This window comes from Panthera tigris, chromosome A1 (assembly GCF_018350195.1).
Source record: "Panthera tigris isolate Pti1 chromosome A1, P.tigris_Pti1_mat1.1, whole genome shotgun sequence".
Classification (NCBI taxonomy): Eukaryota; Metazoa; Chordata; class Mammalia; order Carnivora; family Felidae; genus Panthera; species Panthera tigris.
Genome location: NC_056660.1, coordinates 156,656,543 through 156,671,109, shown reverse-complemented (window position 1 = coordinate 156,671,109; position 14,567 = coordinate 156,656,543). Strand labels below are relative to the sequence as shown.

At 44.0% G+C, this 14,567-nt stretch overlaps 1 protein-coding gene across 1 annotated transcript; it reads right to left on the bottom strand.

The window, feature by feature from the left end:
* Positions 1-11,857: 11,857 nt before the first annotated feature.
* Positions 11,858-13,162, bottom strand: GPR150 (G protein-coupled receptor 150). The gene has a single exon (XM_042990299.1). It carries the CDS (start codon positions 13,160-13,162, stop codon positions 11,858-11,860), a length of 1,305 nt encoding a protein of 434 aa, XP_042846233.1.
* Between the last annotated feature and the right edge of the window lie 1,405 nt (positions 13,163-14,567).

Sequence of the window (14,567 nt, the reverse complement as noted above, 5' to 3'; positions counted from 1 at the left end):
TGTGAGTATGGGCTCTGGTGTCTGGAACAGGGAATATGAAAGTCCTGGAGGAGAAATAAGATTTGAACAGGTAGAGCTAGAAACTATTCTATGGAAATTTTTATCTTATCATTACATTTTTGGTAAAATGGTAAGCCCAGGATTCTGTTCTCATAGATAGTACACATGAGAGATGCTCAATAATACAACATTAAAAGCTACAAATTCATATATCTTTCTTGATGGGAAGCATATGACATAGAAGTTATCATGATTCCCATAAATACACAAACCTGTACCAGGATTACCGTTTGTTTTATGCTTTCTGTCAATTAAAAAAAAAAAAAAGATTGTGCTATAAGAAAGATCGAGTTATCGTTCTATTCTCTTTATGTAAAATGTTTTAAAATTATTGTCATGTGAACAAATGAGTAAAGAGTAGGGAGCCAAAACTTGTAGGCAGAAAGTATGATAGTGGTGTGTGTAGCAATTAATTAATAAATGTCTGCTATTCTGTTAGGTTTTTAGTATTTGTGTTTTTTTGTGATTATTTGCCCATTCTGAATATTCACTTTAATACCTAATTATTTATTTATTATTTTGTATTCTTTTTCTTAAAGAGAGGCTCCCCTCCCACCCATTGTGACCTAGATCTACCCTGAGCTACATTTAAACTGCAAGGCGGCTGAGCTCTGTGCCCGCTACAGAGCGCTAATGAGTATCTAACTGGAAATTGTCCATGACAGCGTGGGCAGGCGGCACTGCCTGGGCTGCTCCAAGTTCCATTTGCATTCTGGTCCAGAAAGAGAAGCATGGTAGAACTAGCCTTGGATTCATGTAGATGTCACATGCTCAGAGTCATTCCACACCATCTCTTTCAGTCCAGATGGTGCTGGAGAAAGCATACCTAGAGGCAGATTGCTTAGCCAAAGTCGCTGAAAACAGGCACTGAGGCACAGGAGTGAAAATACATGCTCCAAGAGAGCTCCATGGCACGACATAGAGGCCCTGTTCCATGAAGTAGGAGGATTCAGAATGGAAATGGCAATGAAGAGATTTTTAATTTGTAAGAAGAGAAAGACTCCTGGAGACTGGGACCTCCATCTCTGCAAATTTCTAAACTTGTGAGAAGGTGGATTCACTTGCTTCTTTTTTATTTTATTTTATTTTTTATTTTTTAAAATTTACATCCAAATTAGTTAGCATTTAGTGAAACAATGATTTCAGGAGTAGATTCCTTAGTGCCCCTTACCCATTTAGCCCATCCCCCCTCCCACAACCCCTCCAGCAACCCTCAGTTTGTTCTCCATATTTATTAGTCTCCTCTGTTTTGTCCCCCTCCCTGTTTTTATATTATTTTTGTTTCCCTTCTCTTATCTTCATCTTTTTTGCCTCCTAAAGTCCTCATATGAGTGAAGTCATATGATTTTTGTCTTTCTCTGACTGGCTGATTTCACTTAGCATAATACCCTCCAGTTCCATCCACACAGTTGCAAATGGCAAGATTTCATTCTTTTTGATTGCCAAGTAATACTCCATTGTGTGTGTGTGTGTGTGTGTGTGTGTGTATATATATATATATATATATATATATATATATATATACACCACTTCTTCTTTATCCATTAATCCATCAATGGACATTTGGGCTCTTTGCATACTTTGGCTATTGTTGATAGTGCTGCTCTAAACATGGGGGTGCATGTGTCCCTTCGAAACAGCACACCTGTATCCCTTGGATAAATGCCTAGTAGTGCAATTGCTGGGTCGTAGGGTAGTTCTATTTTCAGTTTTTTGAGGAACCTCCATACTGTTTTCCAGAGTGGCTGCACCAGTTTGCATTCCCACCAGCAGTGCAAAAGAGATCCTCTTTTTCCGCATCCTCGCCAACATCTGTTGTTGCCTGCGTTGTTAATGTTAGCCATTCTGACAGGTGTAAGGTGGTATCTCATTGTGGTTTTATTTGTGTTTCCCTGATGATGAGTCATGTTGAGCATTTTTTCATGTGTCAGCTGGCCATCTGGATGTCTTCCTTGGAGAAGTGTCTATTCATGTCTTTAGCCCATTTCTCACTGGATTATTTGTTTTTTGGGGTTTAGTTTGATAAGTTCTTTATAGATTTTGGATACTAACCCTTTATCTGACTAACCCTTTATCATTTGCAAATATCTTCTCCCATTCTGTCAGTTGCCTTTTAGTTTTGCTGATTGTTTCCTTCGCTGTGCAGAAGCTTTTTATTTTGATGAGGTCCCAGTAGTTCATTTTTACACTTGCTTCTGTCTTAGGCAAATGCATAGATGGATCTTCTCCCCACCCCCAGGGTTAACATGATGCCAAAGTAACCTTTTATGAGAAGGTGTCTCCCGATTGTTATAGATTTGGACCTGCATCCACCAACTGACAGCCATCCTGGGTAGCCGAGACTAGGGTGTTTCTTATCTCATATCCTAAGCCTATTCTAAAGAGTCTTTGGTGATACCAAGTACTGGGTTCTGGGAGTACAGTTTTGCTTGGCCATTGTTCCAGGAGTGGGGAGTGGGTTGTTTCCTAACTTAAGTAGGTAGATGAGGAACCAGTACTACAATACAGTTCTGCTTCCTCTTAGCACTTTGAACTCTTTAAAAGAGTGAGGCTCATCATGAAATGAGAACTGATCAAGAGAACCTGAGAGGTCCTAAAGGACTACTCTGTTTCAAGGAGAGCAGTCTGCAGCTACCTCTACTGAAGGAAGGATTCACAAATCCTCATGCTTCAGGGAACTTGCCAGCAGAGGCTATGTGGAATTGGTAATCAAGGAGGTCTTTAAGTTTTTCAGATGAGATAGGAAATTTTGCTTTTTGAACCACAGTTCTTTGGATTTTGTTATCTTTGGGCTTTAACCTGCAAGAGGATTTAAACTCTGAACCTCAGCTTCTCCCCTAGACATTGGTTTAGAACTCAAATAAGGAGAATGTTTGTTTTGTTTTTATTTTTTGTTTTGTCTTTAATTTGGCCCCTCCAACCCCAACAGTGGAGGTAGTCCAGCAGTGCTGGTCTAATTGAAGTCCCTTCACGTAAGGCCAAAGGGTAAGGGCTGTGCGGTCCCCTCTAACACTCTGCTGAGCCTGATATTTCTGGCATGTGTGTGTTGCACTAAAGGTGGCTCTATCTAGTGTCAAAATCCCCATATCCCTTGTGAGCAGCATTTTAAGTCTTGAACATAGTGTCTGACTTCTCCCCATCTTGTTACAGAATTGATTAGGTTCATGCAAAATGCTGCCAGGGATGATTCCCCAGTATTCCTTACCTCTGCTCCACCTCAGGTATCCCTTGTGGCACTGTTCTGACACTGCTGTTGATGCTTCTGGTCTAGTTCCCTCAGGTCTTAGGCAGCAAGAATACCTCTGCCACATGCTCTTCAAAACACTGCCTTATTTCAAATCTGGAATATTCCAGGCTTTCCAAAGTGAAATATATCTTCAATGCTTCCATCCCCTCAACTGTGCCCCTGTTCCTTCTAGGGAAGCTTGGGTGAGTTTCTAACAGGTTAATTTGCTTCTTAGGTCGGTCTCTTTATCTGCCATATGCACTGCTTGCCAAAACTGAGTGCCTTCTTTCCTTCCTTTTACTTTCTCCTTGCTTTCTAGCCTAGATTCCACCCCCCCTCCCCCCCCCCCCCCCGATCTTCCCATAAGAAGCACTGTACAAAAACAAATGTTCTGGATGCCAAGAGAAGATAACCTTCCATCAGATCAACATCTAAGCCAGACCTGTGCTTGCTCTGGTATTGTCCAACCTGGCTCTACTTTAGCATGTGTCATCGTGGTTGTGCCTTTTCTAGGGCCCTTACTCAACACATTTCTGTTGCCCACTCCCTCGAGTTGTAGGCCTTACCAATATCCACAAGTGCAATAACTGTATCACTTCTGATACACTTCCCATGGTTCTACATAGAACCATGTAGAGGTCAGGCCAGAAAGTCCATATGTGACTGCTGGAAGCCCTGTGTGTGTGTGTGTGTGTGTGTGTGTGTGTGTTGATGGTGGGGACAATTCCCAAAGAAAGGGTTATTGTGAAGAGGGCAGAGGTTCCTAAAAGGTGTTCACTTAGAGGGTCATTTTGCACTAAGCATATTGAAGCCTCTGACAGGTACTGCTTTAACAAACCTGGTTTTGAAGAGAGGAATCAGATAGAAGATATCTCTAAGGCAATGCTCAGAAAAATGCAGAATGTGGGATATTCTGTAAGACAACTGACTTGGTCTTCTCAAAAAACAGTAGTTTTTTTTTAAAAAGGTCATGGAAGCTGTTTTAGAATGGAGGGGACTAAAGAGACATAACAATCAGAGACAATGTATATACTGTAATTAGATTTTGGTTCAAAAGTAAAAAATCTATTCAAGTTATGTTGAGAAAATTTGAATATGGACGGAGTATTAGATGATCTCAGGGAATTGTTAATTTCCTTAAGTGTGGTATTGCTCTTGTGGTTATGCAAGAATGTCTTAGGAGATGTATGCTCAAGTATTCAGAGATGAAGTGTAATGATATCATGTTTGCAGCTAGTTTTCAAGTTATTCAAAAACAACAATATATACTGATGTATAAAAGCAAAGATGGCAAAATGTTAGCAACTGTTGAATCTCGGTGAATATGTGGGTGTTCTTTTGTATCCTTCAACTTTTCTGAGTATTTTATAATAATAAAAAACTAAAAAGAAAGACCTATTTAACCTAGTGTTCTAAACGTTTAACTCTGAAACTCTTTTTTCCCTGATGATATATTAATATGGAAGCATCTGTTGCTTCACAAAATATACTCTGGAACATGTTGGCCTAGGTCAGGCTTTCAATGGCTACATTTAAAAAATATTCAGTAATGATAAATGCTCAGTGAAGAATACAGATCTTTTTTAAAAAATTCAGAATGCACTTAAAAAATTCCATCTGGGGGTACCTGAGTGGCTCAGTCAGTTAAGCGCCCAACTCTTCACTTCATCTTAGCCAAAAGGCTGAGAAGCGATAAGCGCCCAACTCTTGATCTCAGTTCAGGTCATGATCTCACTGTTCCTGAGATCAAGCCCCGTGTTGGGCTCTGTGCTGACAGTGTGGAGCCTGCTTGGGATTCTCTCCCTCCCTCTCTCTCTCTGCCCTTCCCCTGCACACACACACTCTGTCTCTCAAAATAAATAAATAAACTTAAAAACAAACAAACAAACCATGAAACTCCATCCAGCTAGCTGAAGAAACGTTTGCTACCTGTTTGCTACATCGTCTACAATGGGGCAGTTCTCATACTCTGTTAACACAGTGGTGTGACTGGCCAGAGGAAGGGAAGTTCACAGCTTGCATAGGCATTCTTAAATGTCTAGAATTGCACTGTCCAAATCCTTATAGTATAACCTCATGGTTGATGATCCAGGCTAAATTTTCAATCATCTGTATCCTTCTGTGCTTAAAGAATTAGCTTAAATAATAGATAGCTTAGAGCACTTTCAGGAATAGAGAGAAACAAAAATTTGCATGCATAATTGACAGTTCCTATCTGGGATGAAGTTTTAAGGAAACCCAATAGCTTCTTGTGATACTTCATTTTATGTATCAAGTTGAGCCATGGAGTGCCCAGATATTTGGTTAAACATTATTTTGGGGTATATCTGAGGGTGTTTCTGGATGAGATTAGCATTTGAATTGGTAGAATGAGTAAAGCAAATTGCCTTCCCCTGATTTGGCTGGTCATCATCTAATCAACTGAAGGCTTCAATAGAACAAAAGAAGACAGAGGGAGAATTCACTCTATTTGCCTGTTTGTGCTGGGATATTGGTCTCCTGTTCTCCAACTGGAACTTTATCACCTGATCTCCTGGGTCTCCAGAATGTAGATAGCAGATCGTGGGGCTTCTTAGCCTCTATAATTGCTTGAGCCAGTTCCTTATAATAAATATGTGTGTACACACACACTGTTGTTTTTGTTTCTTTGGAGAACCCTGACAAATACATTCCTTATTTCCATTTGGATGACTTTAGAGAAAACAACAACTCAAACTTATTAAACAATGAGGAAATTTACTATTTCACATAGGACAGTCAGATTGGATGGCTTAAACTTTGCTTATTTCAGCTGCTCAACTACATAATCAAAGACTTGAGTTTTTTTACCTTTCCACTCTTTGAGCCACAGATGTTGGCCTTCTCTTAACATTATCTCCCCTTTGTGGGTTACAAGATGGCTATAGAAGCTTTAGGTCACATGTACAAGCTACACCCTCCAGAGGAAGGTAAAGAATGGCCTCTACTGATATCTCCTATTTAAGGTTACAAAACCTTTGCCAGAAGCCCTTACTTCTAGTTTCATTGTCCAGAACCAATCAACCAATCGATCCCAGGCATAATGGGATTATCATGGTTGATTTACGTATCTCCCAGAACAGGGGCAGGGAGGGTAAGGGTAAGGTTATCTTCCTTGATGGCTGGTATGGCAGCTGTGAAATATGACAAAGTCTTTGACACTTCTTCCATTAGAAGGTGGGGTTTATGTCTTTGAATCTGGGCAGGTTTGTGACTGCTTCAGCCAGTAGAGTACAGAGGAATCCATGTGACTTGTGCCACAAGACCACACAAAGCCATGTGGCTTCTGCCTTGCCCATTAAAACATTTGCCCTTGGAACCTTGAGCTGCCTTAGGAGAAGTTTGACTGCTCTAAGGCTGCCATACAGTAAGAAAGCCAAAGCCACATGGAGGGCCAAGTTTAGGCACTCTGATCAATAGTTCTTGATGAGCCCGGCTTTTGAATATTCCAGCCAAGGCAGCAGACATAGGAGTAGAGAAGCTCCCAGATGATTGTGGACCCCAGTCATTTGAGTCTCCCACTAAGGCTCCAGGTCATGGAAGAGACACAAGCCAGCCCTCCTATACTCTATCGAAATCCTGACCCACAAAATTCATAAGCATAATTAGATGGTTGTTATTTTATACCACAAAATTTGGGATAGTTTGTTGCACAACAATAGGTAATTAGAACATGTTAATTTTGAGCAAAATTTGGATTCTTTTAGTAAGGCAAGAGAATAATCAGTGTAATTGCAGGCAACCACGGAGCCTGCTCCTTTTTTGATACCTGCTCTTCTACTGATGTCCATGGATATCAGGTTTCTCTAACATACTCAACTTTTAGCTTTTTTAGAAAACAAAAAGTGTTCCCTAAGGCTAAATGACTTCCTTTGGGGCAAATAAAGGACATCCTACAGGCATGATTTGGCTTGGAATTCTTGGACCCAGGGTCCCTCCTCAAGCTTCTTAAGAGTTTCACATTCTAAACTTGGTCTAGATGCTACCATCGTTGCATTAATCTTCCATAGATTGATTCCCCAGGATCCCCTGCTTCCCTTCATGTAATATTACTGGACTTTATCCCTCACTGCCCAGTGTTAGAAAATAATACTATCATATATTGAGTACTAGGGTGAATCTGAAGGCTGACAGGATTCCCCACCCCCACCAATCAAGTATTTTACATACATTAATCCTATGAAGTAGATAACATAAACCCCATTTAAAAAAAAATTTTTTTTAATGTTTATTTATTTTTGAGACAGAGAGAGACACAGCATGAGCAGGGAAGGGGCAGAGAGAGAGGGAGACACAGAATCCGAAGCAGGCTCCAGGCTCTGAGCTGTCAGCACAGAGCCCGACGTGGGGCTCGAACTCACGAACTGTGAGATCATGCCCTGAGCCGAAGTCGGACGCTTAACCGACTGAGCCACCCAGGCGCCCCTAAACCCCATTTTTATTGATAAGAAAACCAAGACTCAGAAAGATTCAGCAAACAGCCTAAAGTCACACAGCTACTAAGTGGTAGAGATGAAATTCAAGTCTAGGTCTGTAAGCTCTACAGACTACTCTTTTCTTCATTATACTGCCTCACAACTCAGCAAATTTAATTAGACTTCATTTTCTTTATAATATCTTTCCTTTGATCAATCAGAACATTTTAGGAATAAGAGGGAAGCTCCTCCAATTTTCTACTTTCTTTTGTGTTTCCTAGGAAGTGGCTTAGAAAAAAATCCACCTCCTCTTCCACAAATGAGCTAGACTCTTCTATTTTTAGTAAATGAGTTATAGCTAGTCACTAATTGTAGTTTTAGTTACACTTCTGGCTGTTTTCTTCATACTCTCTGCTTCAAATTATGTAATAGGTCATATTTACTTATTTTAGCTGTATGTTACCATGTGGCTATTTTTTTTTTTTTAATATAGAATTCTTTGTATTTAAGCTTTAAAGTTCAGGTGCTGACATTTATATTGTCATCTATATGAATAGTGCCTCCTGGAGTCCTGCAGTCTAGGCCTGTGTGTGGCAGCTTAGTTAAAATCAAATTCCAAGGGGAACTGTGCGAGGGAAGTGGGCGAGATGTAATTTGATTCCTCCCAAACTCCAGTTTAATTTCTCCTCTGGTCATATCTTATTTGAGTGATACCTAGAAAAGAGATCAAGTCAGGGTCAACCATTCATTTACCTTTGCTGTGAAGTTTGAATGGTATGTCCCACTCAACTGAGAGTGTAATTTTAGAATAACCCTTGGGGCTTCCTCTATGGGGACAGAACTCAATCTCTGAGTTGTCTATAGCAATGCAGCTTCCTGGGATTGATGCTGATCATTCTGAGGGAATGCTTCAAATTTCTTAATCTACAAATGCCACTAGAGATGGGAACTAAATCACCTCGATCTACCTTCAAGTGTCAGATTTAATTAAGGTTAGAGAAAGCTCCTTAGCCATAGAAGTATTTCAGTATGAATTGGGCTTAACCAAATCTTCCACAAAATCTAGGGAAAGTACAGTTTAATTTCAAATTAACTACATGAATATGTATTCTGTATTTGTTTTTAATGTTTCATTTATTTTTGATAGAGAGACAGAGCATAAGTGGGAGAGGAGCAGAGAGAGAGGGAGACACAGAATCCAAAGCAGGCTCCAGGCTCTGAGCTGTCAGCACAGAGCCCCACGCGGGGCTTGAACTCACAGACCACAAGATCATGACCTGAGCCGAAGTCAGATGCTCAACCGACTGAGCCACCCAGGCGCCCCTGTATTCTGTATTTTTGACCTAGAGGGAGATTTCTCATAATTTCTAGATGGCACAGATTCAAAGTTCTAATAGATTATAAAACTCATCTCTTTAGCAGTTTGGCAATTATATAAAAGTTTAGTCTTGTCCTCATACACATTTCCCCTTCATTTTTCTTCTTAAAAGGAAAAAAAAAATGGAAGTCTCATTTTTTTCACCCCTTTCCTGTGCAGCTTATATCTTCAGCTCCAGGTCTAAACCATTATGGTGGCCCCATTTCTCTTGCAATGGTCTAGATATGGATATATGATATAGTTCTGGCCAATGAGCCATGCAGGAACATCTGCTTGGGACTTCTGAGAAATGTTTCTTCATTCCTATAGAGTGAAGAAAAAAAAAAAACAAAAACAAGAAATTCTTCTTTTTCTGGATATTGACACATTTGAGTGTGATGCCTGGAACCGTAGCAGTCATTCTGTGACTTCAAGGGATATCAACCTTAATGTCAAGTCCACCAGCTCAGGATGGCAGAATAGAAAACTGAAAAGGAGCTAGGTCTTTGATTGTGAAGTTATGAAGCTACTCAACTAACCACCTTTGGAGCAGCCCTACCACTGGACTTATGCAAGAGAGCAGATTTAAACGAGCTGAATTCATTTTTCTGTTAGGGTGCTCTCAAATTACAGATGACAGAAAAGGCTGTCAATTTAAGCTGGCTTAAATTATCTCAGTTGCAAGCATTCAAAGTGATACAACATACCAGGTCATATTTTGAGGTCTCTCTGAGCTTCTGTCTGATCCCTCCCTTTACGCATTCCCCCCTTCCCATTACTTGGTCCTTCATACCATCATTGGAATGACGGCTTCAGTCTCCTGAGGTTGTCAGATGTTCTTTTTCATGGTGACGTGACACCATGACTGGGGCCCTTGTTAAAACATATGTGATACTGTGTGGTAATTTTCAGATTGTCTCCTACATACGATTATAGGATCTTTGAGGGAAAAGATGTGTGTTATTCATCTTAGCATGTTCAACCCCTAAAACATTGCTTGGCACAAAATAAGGAATTGATGTTTATTAATGAAGAAAAATAATGATGATGAATAAAAATGTCATGAAGACCACTGTGTTCTCTCTTTGACTGACTTATTCCCGGTATATTACACCCCATGGTATCCTAAGCAGGGTGGGGATGATTAAAAAGATGAAGAAAACCTGTAACTCTAACATTTTTTGACAAAACTTTGGAGGAAGGTAAATCAAGCTTAATGAAGATTTTTGTAAATCTTGTATACATTCTATCTTTGCCTGACTCATATTATGAGTCATTCAACATATATGTGTTGAGTGCCTAGTACACATTAAGCATTGTTTAAGTGTTGGGGATACATATGGGGTGCCTGGGTGGCTCAGTCAGTTAAGCGTCCGACTTCGGCTCAGGGCATGATCTAGCAGTTTGTGGGTTCGAGCCCCGCGTCGGACTATGTGCTGACAGCTCAGAGCCTGGAGCCTGCTTCGGATTCTGTGTCTCCCTCTCTCTCTGTTCCTCCCCTGCTCACGCTCTGTCTCTCTCTCTCTCAAAAATAAAGATTTAAAAAAAAATTTTTTTTTTTAAAAAAGAGTTTGGGATACATAGGCGAAGTAAACAAAGAAAGCCCTCAGAGAGCATTGGCCCTACAAGTGAACTCCAGCAATCATTTCCCCTTTCTGCATTTTAGTTTGACATTTGTGCTTAAACAGGAAACACTATCATGGAAAGCATGCTGATTCTCAGATGAAAGGCAATGGTAAACACATGGATATATTGTTGATAAGTGCTGCCACTTCTCTCTAGGACCAAGGACAGTTAAAAGGAGAAGGTCATCAATTAAATCTGCTTCTTTACCTTGTTCTTAGCAGCCCACACCAATAGGCATTGCCTTCATTTTTTTAAAGGTAGTTTTCTGCGTACATGCAACATTGGGTGGTTGCAGCGCCATCCGGGACAGTGAGCCCCGCCCATATGCACCACCTTGGTGTTTCCCTTCGCTAGTTTGCTGGGGACTCTGCTGAGAGGCTACACCCGAGCACAGCGTCTCAGCTGTAGAGGCTCGTGTGGGTAAGGGCACAATTTCCTACAGAAACTGGGCAGATTTGAAAGAGGGGAAAAGGGAAGCGTTTTTGTGTCCCTCCAAAACCCCAGCTTCTATTGAAGGGAAGACTGGAAATAAGTGCCTCACTGCTTTTCTTCTGTGAAAACGCATTAACATGTAACAAAAAGTACTAATTGCTCTGTGGGAAATGTTTTTATTTTACAAATACTCTGTGGCTCTGAAGTGACAGCACGATTATAGTTCTGACAGTATCGCTGGTACAATTTCCAGGCTCCTCAGGGAGAGCAATGTGGGGATTTTCCTCCTGGAAGCCAAGGCAAATTCTCTGGTCTGGAAGGTACACTTGATTTAAACACGATTCAAAATAAGTAAAAACAGATGATAACACAGCAAATAATGAAAGCTTGGCAATTTAGCTAAAACAAATTATCTTATCCAGAACACTATGGGAGCGTCAAAGAGAAATGCAAAAATAACTCTGTGTATCTTTGACTGTTCTTACAATTTCCAGTGGCTCAAACTCTCATCTCCAAACTGGGAAATGTGAGAGGAACTGAAAGGGAGAGAAGAAACTGGAAAAGTGTAGGGAAATGTAAACATTAGAAAGAGTGTAGGAAGGGGACAGCTTCAGGGTCAATCTGAGACTCTCCTGCCCGTTGTGATCTGGATAGACCCGGGCCCGCCGCGTGTTCCGTAGAGGCCGTGCGGCGGCGACGGTGACCTGAGTGGCCATCAAGCAGCTAGAAAGCGCTTTCGCAGGAGCAGGGCAGCGGCCGGGGGCGAGGCGGAGGTGGGCGCCAGCAGCCCTCTACTGGCTGCTCGCGTCTAGCGTGGTGATAATGGGGGTGGGGCCAGCGGTGGCGGTGAAGCGCTTGGTGGCCCCCCGTCCCCTCATCGTCCTCCGCTGTTCCCTCCCACGAACAGCAGACTGCGCCCAGGCGCCTCCGCAGCCTCCGCAGGAGCCGGCAGTCGCCTGCCTGGAAGAAGAGGTAAACGAAGGGATCGAGAGCGCTGTTGGCCACTCCCACGAGGTGCAGCGCGGCCGCCACTTCCTCGGCCTCCCAGTCTCCCACCTGTCCCGACGACCACACGGCCGCCAGCCGGGCAGCGAAGTAGGGAAGCTCGCAGCTCACGAACAGCAGCGCCAGCGCCAGGCTCATCTTCAGACTCTGTACCTTAGCGCGTGGCAGCGCGCTGGGCACAGGGGCTCGGCCGGGACTCGCCCACCAGGGCGCTGAAGGCGGCGGGGCCTGGGGCGGGCGCTGCCACCAGGCGCAGAGCAGGCGACTGCAAGCTACGCCCATGACCGCGACCGGCGCCACGAAGCCCGCGACGGCCTCGTAAAGCGCATAGACCTGCAGGTGCCAGCGCGGCAGAGGCGCGAAGATGTCACGGCAGCGACGCTCCCCGGGCCAAGCGCGGGGGGCCGAGGGCGCGGCGGGTGGCGGCGAGGGGGCGCCCCCGCGCACCACGAAGGCCGGGGGCAGCGCCAGCAGCAGCGCCAGCAGCCAGCCCAGGGCGGCGAGGGCGCGCGCTGGCAGCGGCGGGCCCTGCGGCCGGCGCACGGTGCGCTGGCGTTCGAGGGCAATGAGTACCACGAGGTGGGCCGAAGCGCCTCGGCCGGACGCCTGCAGCAGCTGCACGAAGCGGCACGACAGGTCTCCCGCCGCCCGGCGCGGCTCGCCCAGCAGCTCCCAGGCCAGCTGCGACAGCGCGGTGCCTCCGCACGCGTACAGGTCAGCGAGGGCCAGCTGCACGAGCAGGAAGTCCATCTTGCGACGCTTGGGGCCGGCCCACGGCCCGGCACCCCCGCACAGGCGACACAGCACAGTGCTGTTGCCGGCCACCGCCACCACCAAGATGACCCCCAGGAAGACCAGGCGGACGCGGCGGCCGGGCGGTCCGGGAGGCGGCGGAGGCGGCGGCGGCGGCCCCGGGGCCGGGGCTCCCTGTTCCGAAGTGAAGTTGAGACCCCAGCCGGGAGAGACGGGTACGGAGACGTTGGGCGCCAGCGAGAAAGTTGAGGGGCTGAAGGGATCCTCCATCCTTAGCCTGGGGGGAGCGGAGGTAGGAAGCGAGGGAAACCCAGGTGGAGGCGAGGCTGCGAGGGGCGCTCAAAGTTTGTTGAAAACGCACACGCAACAGAGAGGGAAATGGATTCGGGTAGACTCGCGCTTAGTTGTTTTTATAGGTTGTCCTCGTCATTTGTCACTCAAATGTGGGTTGTACACTCGAGGAACACACATGATTCCTATTCTCCACCTTCTCCGTGGCTCTCCTCCCAGTCCTGGTGGATGCCCTTCCAATCTCTGCCGCGGCTCCCACAGCGCGCTCGCAGTAGCGGCGGGGACCACTGAGTTCTGGGTGCCTCTCCCGTTCGCTATTAAATTTACAGGAAGAGCACAAAACAGGGCAGAAGGTCGCTTTGCCCGGCCTTTGCAAAAGCAAAAGCGCATGCAACCGGGACTAACACACCAGAGAGGAGGGTCCTGACAGAGACTGTACCTCTCAAAAACGGTTACGGATTACGGTTACGGATTGCTAGTAGGAAAAACAAAAAACAAAAAAACACTAGTTTTGATTTAAAAAAAATATCAGGAATGGCATGGATCTACATGCACTAGCATGAGAAAAACAGGAACACAAGAAACCCAACAGCGTTTTGGGCAAAGAGGAGCCCAAGAGATGAATCTTTGATAAAGATGTATCTTTCTCTGGCCATTAGTGAGAGTATTTACTTGGAGAGAACTAAAGTAATGATGTTGCTTGGCAATTAGGAGGAGCAGTGATTTGCAGATGTTTCAAATACTCCTCATTACTTGAAGCCACGGTTCACAGCTGCTCTCTCCGTGATGTAAAATTTGCTGCATTAGTCTGAAGGGGACATTCATAGGTTTTATGCATATGGTAGAGCATTTATTGATTTTCTCCTAATATTTCCATCCAGTGGAGGATGTGTCATCATGGCTTTTCATTCTCTTGATTCTGTTTTCCAAGCAGATGGAGGTTGCTGGGAGGGAGTACGCCCCCAATAAGCCTAGAGAAAAGGTGACTAAGAGAACGATAAGGCGGCCAATTTTCAAAAAAGAAATTCAAGTCACAGGAAATGGTTTAGATTAAATGCTGTCTTTTATTTTAGTCCTATCTCCTCCTCACAAACAAATTTTACTTTTCCTGTTGGAAACATCAATTTGTCTTTTATGTACCCTCTTATATTATTTTTTTTAAATTTTTCTCAATGCTTTATTTTTAATCTGAGAGAGAGAGAGAGAGAGAGAGAGAGAGTGAGCAGAGGAGCAGTGAGAAAGGGAGACACAGAATCCGAAGCAGGCTCCAGGCTCTGAGCTGTCAGCACAGAGCCCAACGCAGGGCTTGAATTCTCAAACTGTGAGATCAAGACCTGAGCAGAAGTCAGACGCTTAACTAACTGAGCCACCCTCTTACATTATT